Genomic DNA, 7,781 nt, shown 5'->3' on the forward strand with positions numbered 1-7,781 from the left:
TACTCAGACTCGAATTCGTGTAAGCATATCCAACATCACATTTAAACAAACATAGGCATGGCATAACAGTTAAACCACCCTTATAACACCAAGCAATATTTTTGACAATATAAAAAGAGAGTTTTTAGAGTAAAGCCCACCTCGACTGCTTAGTTTTCAAGTAGTTTCGCTTTTCCGTTTTCCGGCTTCGCAACCAAAGTTTCACCTTTTAATCACATAGGCACATATCACAAATTAGGTTCAATACTACTCTTACTCATGCATGTCTCAATACTTTTTCCCTTTTCCCATTGGTTTATCTTATCATTACTAATTAATCAAGATCATGTTTATCTCACAAGATTATTTAGCCATCAAATACACACTACACAACTCACACATACACGACACACACACACACATACACGACACACACACACACACACACACCACACACGCACACACACACACATGAACATATTCCCACATCCCTTTTATCCCTCTTTTACTCAACCAAGATGCATGAGGGTTCAAGAAGACCGATTAATCGGTTAGAAGAAGAAAAAGAAGGAGAAGAAGAAGAATAAGAAGAATTCATAAACAAAATACCTCTTTAGAGAAAACGATCGGTAGAAACAAAGTATTAGACTCGGTTCTTCAAAATCCTCGGATTAAACTTCAATTTCTTCTCAAAGGATGAAGGATTAATGGAGTAAAGTAGAAGAAAATTGAGAGAGTATGGAAAATATGAGAGGGGCGAAAATTAGGGTAGGGGGCGAAAATTTGTGATGGCTAGGGTTAGGTTTTTGGTTCCTTATTTATAGAGTCCAATAAAATCTTTAGGTAAATAGTAGAATATTTGGTAAGATCTTATTCTCCACAATTAAATAAATAAATATTGTGAAGTAGGGAAGAAGAGTTAACAAAAATAGATCATAGGGCAAATCTCCTAGTTTTCGAAAATTAGGCTGTTTATTTAGCCATGATTTTGTCTTGAATATGTTTTACGGAGTAGAATAAAATATCACGGAGCAAAATAAAAATAAGATTTCTTCCAATCTTGGAGTAAAAGTGGCGTCTCCTATGTCCTTTAAATAAGGCATGGATTTTTAAATATTGTCTAGAATAAGTTAAGGCAAGATCTCTTGAAGTATGGAAAGATTTGGTAGAATATTTGAATTCTAAGTATGGAAAGAAATCAAGTAAGGAATCAAATAAAATAAAATAAATTCCTTCCTTCCTACAATAGGTGATTTTCGAAAATCACCAAGGCACAAAGGGGGGGCTCGATTTTTCCTCTTCAAAATAAGGAAATAATTGGGTCTTGGATTAAATTAAATCCGGAAAAATAGAATTCTCTCTCCAAAAGTCCAAGGGTTCGAAATTCTCAACAATTAGGTGGCTAGTATTTATGGAAATTTTTCTCTAATATTCTCACTCACCCTTAGACAAATAATTCACCACATAATCTCATAATTCAATAAATCACATGCCACATCACTTAGTCAACAAATTTGACTTTTCAAACTTCCCGGTCAAAGAAACTCATGCAATAAATTTACTCATCGAATAATTCACATCTTCCACGTCATCAATAATTAATTCTAGGGCTCTAAAATTAGGGTTCTAAATTCTGAGATGTTACAACCAGTCGCTACTTTTATCTCTTCAGCTCTTTCTTTTGGCCTTTTCCAACCACCTCTAACATACTAGTCCAAATCCAGCCTTGAGAAGAAACATAATGTAATAAAACAACCAAATGAAGATGAAGGGGAGCTCCAAGAAGCTAAGCAAGATCGTGGGAAAGTGGATACGAAGAGGCCATTTCGTGGTCTACTCAAAAGACAACACCCCATTTCTTGTGCTGTTGCGTTATCTAAACCACCCCATTTTTAGAGTATTGATGTAGATGGTGGAGGAGGAGTATGGCCTCACTATTCATGGCCCGTTGCAGATTCCTTGCGATAAGGAATTCGTCACCTCCATTCTTTCAATGCTCGGGAAAAATACCAACAACAATGTAGATAAGGCGGTCCTCTCCCTTTCGAGTTTCCATGCAAACTACAGTTTTTTATAGTTGAGGTATCATTTTATCTTGATTTTGTCAACATTGAAATGAGAAATAGAGAATGTAAAGTAACTATGTAAGCAATGTTTTAGTTGATTTTTACTTTTTTATGAGGAGAAGAAGACAATTAGATGCAAGGGAAACACGCAGTTACAACCTATTGAATTATGTTATATATAGTGTGAAATATTACATTATTGATGCAACAAACCAAGCTACATAAAAACTTGAAATCCAATTGATACATTATATTTTAGAGACAGCAAGCTTGATTAGATCCTTTCTGAGTATCTTGCCCGAGGGATTCTTCGGGACAGAAGCCACGAACGCCACTCTTCGAATTCTCTTATATGGAGCCACCTAGTGTAGATAAAAACTTAATACAGAGAGACTTAAAAACAATTGATATAATGATTTGTGTATGCAGTTTGAATTACCTGTTGAGTAATGAAATCCATCACTTGGCTCTCTGTCACCGCGCTTCCCTTTTTCCTCACCACATACGCCATTGGAATTTGTCCGGCATCCTTATCTGGGAACCTAATGCAGACCAATCATCGAAACAATCTTGTTCAGAAAAAATCACTAACGTTGTACATAAAAATGTCGAAATCAATAACACTTACGGTATCACAGCAGCATCATCTATTTCTGGATGAGTGAGCAGCAAAGCCTCCAGTTCTGCAGGAGGAACCTGAAAGAAATCACGCAAATACAAGTTAGTTTTCGACTTTTTTTAATCTGAGCGTTTGAAACGGATATATTTGTTCCAATTAAGTACCTGATAGCCCTTGTACTTGATGAGCTCCTTTAATCTGTCTACAACAAAAATGAAGCCATCTTCATCAATGTAGCAAAGATCTCCGGTTCTCAACCACCCTTGTGAATCTAGAGTAGAAGCTGTCGCCTCTTCGTTGCTGAAGTAACCTGTCGCAAAATCATAACCAACCAGCATTAGAATAGATCCATCATTTTTTTTCGAATGTACTTGGCCTGGCCTAGGCCGTAAGCATACATGCCAAATAAAATTAAATTCAAATTGAAATTGTGTTTAAAGATTAAACCGCAATGGTCAAGGAAAAGAAAAAATGAATAGTATTATAGCCGCATATATGGATAGTATTATAGTAATGAAGACACGACGATAATGTTCACCAAACCTCTTTTATTCATTCACACTACGTTGAAAAGTATTTTAGCACGTGTTTTCATTTCAATATTGAAACTGAATTCAGAATATAAGATGGATAAAAAGAAACAAAGATGGTTGTTGCAATGCAGTTTAGTCGAAGTTATTAAATACCACTGCTCCCTAAAATAGACATGTGAAATGACACGGATTTTAATTCACGATTGGTAAAGTAAAGGAGAGATTAAAAGAAAAAGTGATTGAAGTATTAACAGTGGAGAATGAGATTCATCTTGTTAGGAGAAAAAAATTTGTTTAAATAGAATTTGTCTATTTTTAAGGGACATCCCCAAATGATAAATGTGATATATTTTTAAGGGATGGACGAATATATTTGTTCAATTTAATATCTAGTGCATCGTAATGTGTCAACATAGTGTTTCCCTTTATATAGAAATAAAATAATGCTGTTAACCAAATTATTCAGCTCAAGAAATGTACATTCTTCAACTACCCAAGTTAAAATGCCCCATAATTGATAGTGTCAATATATAAACAGTATAATATATGTACAGTTGACATTTTTAATATTAGCGTTTACTATAACTCCATATTTCCTTTAGAATCCCACACTATATACTCCGGGTCCTCCTACTACTGTATTAAGTGGAGTTAATAATTTAGGCCTTCATGTAGATTAATGGGTAATCATCATTTAAAAATGAAATTACTCCCTTTGTATTAACAATAATTACTCCCTCCATAACTTACTTTTTTTTTTTTTTTTTCGTCTCAACCAAGATGAATCACTACTTATTTAGGAATAACTAAAAATATTAAATTACTTCTTATGTTCCATAAATATAGGTACGCTTTCCTTTTCTGTCCGCTTCATAAAAAAAGTCCATTTCTATTTATTGAAAGTTTTCGCAACTCATTCCTTATGTAAATCAGTTTATTTACAATTTATATCACTAGGACCATCTATTAAACTGATAATAATGTGGGTCTCACATACACTAACACTATTTTAACTATTATTATCTTCCTCACTCATACTTTTTACCAATTACGCATTAATTCTCGTGTCATCCCAAATGTCCCTATTTTTATTGGACGGAGGGAATACTTTTTTACTCTATTACTACCTCCGTCCCCCAAATTTTGACACAGTTTACCATTTCGGACCGTCCCTGAAAATTTGACACACTTCACTTTTACCATTTTTTATAGTGGACCACATATTCCACTAACTCATTTTTACTCACATTTTATTATAAAATTAATACTTTAAAAGTAGGACTCACATCCCACCAACCTTTTCAACTCACTTTCCATTACATTTCTTAAAATCCGTGCCGGGTCAAAGTGTGTTAAAATTTGGAGGACGGAGGTAGTACTTTATTATCCTCTACTACTTTTAAACAACTAACAATTTTTTCTCTCTTACTTTATTCTTCTTTCCTATTTAAAAATAGGGGTAACTGCTTTTAAAGTCACCAACTTTCCATGAATTCCGGTTTTTCCCACGAACTTTAAAAAGTTCGTGTAATGTCACGAACTTTATTGTCGGTTGCCATTTTCCCATGTCAGGTTTTCCGATCTGATTCAAACTGTTTGTTTCCTATTAAGACAATGTCCAAATTCTTTTTTCTTACTATCGTTATCTTCGTTTTTGAAATAGCTTCGCGTGGGTACCTGGTACGCCTCAATCGGAACTCGGATGAAGAAGTTATGGCCATTATGATGGTACAAGGTCGCACAAAGGTCGCAACCTTCATCAAATGGCCATAACTTCTTCATCTGAATTTCGATTGAGGCATACAAGGTACCCACGCGAAGCTATTTCAAAGACGAAGACAACGATGGTAAGAAAAAAGAATTTGGATATTGTCTTAATAGGAAACGAACAGTTTGATCAGACCGGAAAACTTGACATGGGAAAATAGCAACCGACAATAAAGTTCATGACATTACATGAACTTTTTAAAGTTCGTGGAAAAAACCGAAATTCATGGAAAGTTGGTGACTTTAAAAGCAGTTACCCCTTAAAAATATCCAACTACTTTTTCTCTCTCGTACCTTTTTCATTTTTCCAACTTTAAAATACCCAATAATTTTTTTCTCTCTCTCAATTGTTTAAAATAAGAGTACGTAAAATTTCATGTCGTCCTTGAAGGGGCTCATAACAAAGAAAATAATATTTCTAATCCTAAACTAGTGATATTGTACAAATTATGTCTTGCATCCATGTTTCTATAAGCTAGCACTGTCATCTTTCTATTTTCTATCAATTAAAATTTACCCTTAATTTGTTATTCACATTCCATCTTTCTATTTTCGTCAATTAAAAGTTACCCCCAATTTATTATTCAAATTCTATAATTCTCTTTCCTACTTTATTTATATTTTCCCTCTATACCTTATTCATTTTAACCATTTTTCTTACTTCCTCAATTCCATAATGGTAGATTCATTTTTCTTTTTTTTTTAAGTTTCATATTAGAGTCATTTTATTTTTTAGTAAAAAATATTAAGTAATTTTTACATTTATTATTTTATCTTTTTTTAATATCAGTGTCCGAATAGAAATAACTTCAAATAAAAACTGTACAATTGAATTAATTTATAGTAACAAGGAATATTATAAAAAACAGCTGTATAAGTTAAAGTCCACAGACTGACTATACCCATAGTAAGTAGTAGTTGATGTGCCACTAACATATAGACTATTGGATTATTATGTCGTTTTTGTTAAGTGTAATTGTTATCAATGTCTAATTAATAAACATATAAACAAAAATATGGATAAACATACCTTTCATAATAGAGGGACCCCTGAGCCAAAGCTCGCCGGTGCAATTAACCGGCAATGCCTTCCCACTCTCCGGCTCCACAATCCTCGCCTCCATGCTCGGCGACAGCAACCCCGCCGTTCCGTATCTCTGGCTCTCCTCCTCCGAGTCCGTCGACGCTCCGATCCCCGTCGATTCCGTCAGTCCGTACCCCTGCAGCACCGCTACGCCAGGGTACTTCTCCGCGAAACCCTCAATTACCTCCTTACTCAGCGGCGCGCCGCCCGAGAGCACCGCGCGGAGGCTGCTCAGATCGTACTTCCGCTTCACGCCGTCGGCGTGGTTCACCAGCGCCACGAGGATCGGCGGCACCAGCGGGAGATACGTCGCCGAGAATTTCTGGATCGCTATCAGCATCTCATCCATCTCGAATTTGGAGAGGATCACCACCGTAGATCCGGATGCGATTAGACCGGTGGCGAATGCTACTAATCCGTAGATGTGAAACATCGGCACCGTGCAGATGAAGATCTCCTTCCCTTCCTCCAATTTGAACCGATTCACCACCGTCTGCACCATCGCGATTAGGTTTTTATGAGAGGAGACCACGCCTTTGCTCGCGCCGGTCGTTCCGGAGGAGTAGAGCAGCGTCGCCGCGTCGTCCTGGTCGACTCGCTCCCTGACTCGGATCTGACTCGGTTCTCGCTTCATCATATCCTCAATCGTTGAAATAATTTTGAAATTGGATCCAGAAATCGGATCTCCGGAGCCTAAGAGGACGATTGGGAGATTACTGCAATCGGCGAGTTTGGGGAGGAGCTGAGGGATGGTGAAGGCGAGCGAGGGTTTGGAATCGGAGATCTGTTTGGCGATCTCGCGGGCGGTGTTGAGGGGATTGGTGGTGGTGATGACGGCGCCGAGGGACATGACGGCGAGGCAGACGATGGGGAAGTAGATGGAGTTGGGGGTGAGGAGGAGGATGACGTGGCCCTTGCGGATGCCGAAGTCGGAGGAGAGGGAGGAGGCGACGGCGTCCACGGCGCGCCACAGATCGGAGAAGGAGAGGCGGCGGCCGGTGGCGGCGTCGATGAAGGCGACGTGGCCGTGGTGGGAGCGGGAGGAGATGAAGGTGGTGACGTCGAGGGAGGGGTTGGCAGGTAAAGGGATTGGGTTGCGCTTGCTGTAGAAGGTGGAGTTGGATGTGCAGAATCCGCTGCGGGGATCAGTGTTTGATGAATCCGCCATTGTTAAATTAAAGTTGGAAGATTCAAAGCTAAGTGTGAGTTGAATTGTTAGTGGGAGTGGTAAAGTGGAATGTGTTCATTTGATGCCACAAATAATTTATAGTAGAAGCTGTTCAGATTATTTCGACTATTTTATTTTAATTTTATATGAGGTCTAATAAGGTGGTCGTCATTGACGCGGGAAACGTTGTGCTCGTGCTCAATAACATATTTTACAAATGATTTTTTTTATTTATTATAGAGGCTACTTTAATTTAATACGCCGGTCATTTTTCTATAAAATTGTAAAGAAAAGTTAAGTGAAAAAAAATAGTAAAAGCCGGATCCTTGACTTAATTAATCTCACATCCTTGCGATGCATAACTCTATTAAATCCTAAAAATTAAAAATTACATCATTAAATTCATAAAATTAAAAAAATTCACTACTCGTGTTCGAATTTCGCCCAAATATTTTTGATTAGGTCTTCTTGTAGCTCAATGTGGGTTCTGGCATCGCGCATTGTGTGTCTTGTTTCGATCGTCTCGTCTACCGTCGTATGCACACCTCAGCGTGGGGGAGACCTC

General features: G+C 37.5%; 1 protein-coding gene across 1 annotated transcript; it reads right to left on the bottom strand.

The window, feature by feature from the left end:
• Nucleotides 1–2,197: 2,197 nt before the first annotated feature.
• On the bottom strand, nucleotides 2,198–7,295 carry LOC125205445 (putative CoA ligase CCL5). Its single transcript, XM_048104377.2, has 5 exons — nucleotides 5,995–7,295; nucleotides 2,829–2,974; nucleotides 2,674–2,741; nucleotides 2,485–2,587; nucleotides 2,198–2,407 (listed from the first exon to the last, which is right to left on the bottom strand). Exons 1-5 carry the CDS (start codon nucleotides 7,214–7,216, stop codon nucleotides 2,294–2,296), a joined length of 1,653 nt encoding a protein of 550 aa, XP_047960334.1. The 5' UTR covers nucleotides 7,217–7,295; the 3' UTR covers nucleotides 2,198–2,293.
• Between the last annotated feature and the right edge of the window lie 486 nt (nucleotides 7,296–7,781).

Source organism: Salvia hispanica, chromosome 6 (assembly GCF_029641045.1).
Source record: "Salvia hispanica isolate PSC_SH4W2 chromosome 6, Shi_PSC_v1, whole genome shotgun sequence".
Taxonomy (NCBI): domain Eukaryota; kingdom Viridiplantae; phylum Streptophyta; class Magnoliopsida; order Lamiales; family Lamiaceae; genus Salvia; species Salvia hispanica.

What these genes read in the sequence shown, in the direction of transcription:
- LOC125205445 (XM_048104377.2), bottom strand. Translation starts at nt 7,216, where the DNA reads ATGGCGGATTCATCAAACACTGATCCCCGCAGCGGATTCTGCACATCC. An exon ending in GGGTCCCTCTATTATGAAAG is followed by an intron (nt 2,975 to 5,994) that starts GTATGTTTATCC and finishes ATTTTGCGACAG; the next exon opens with GTTACTTCAGCAACGAAGAG. An exon ending in GATGATGCTGCTGTGATACC is followed by an intron (nt 2,588 to 2,673) that starts GTAAGTGTTATT and finishes GGTCTGCATTAG; the next exon opens with GTTCCCAGATAAGGATGCCG.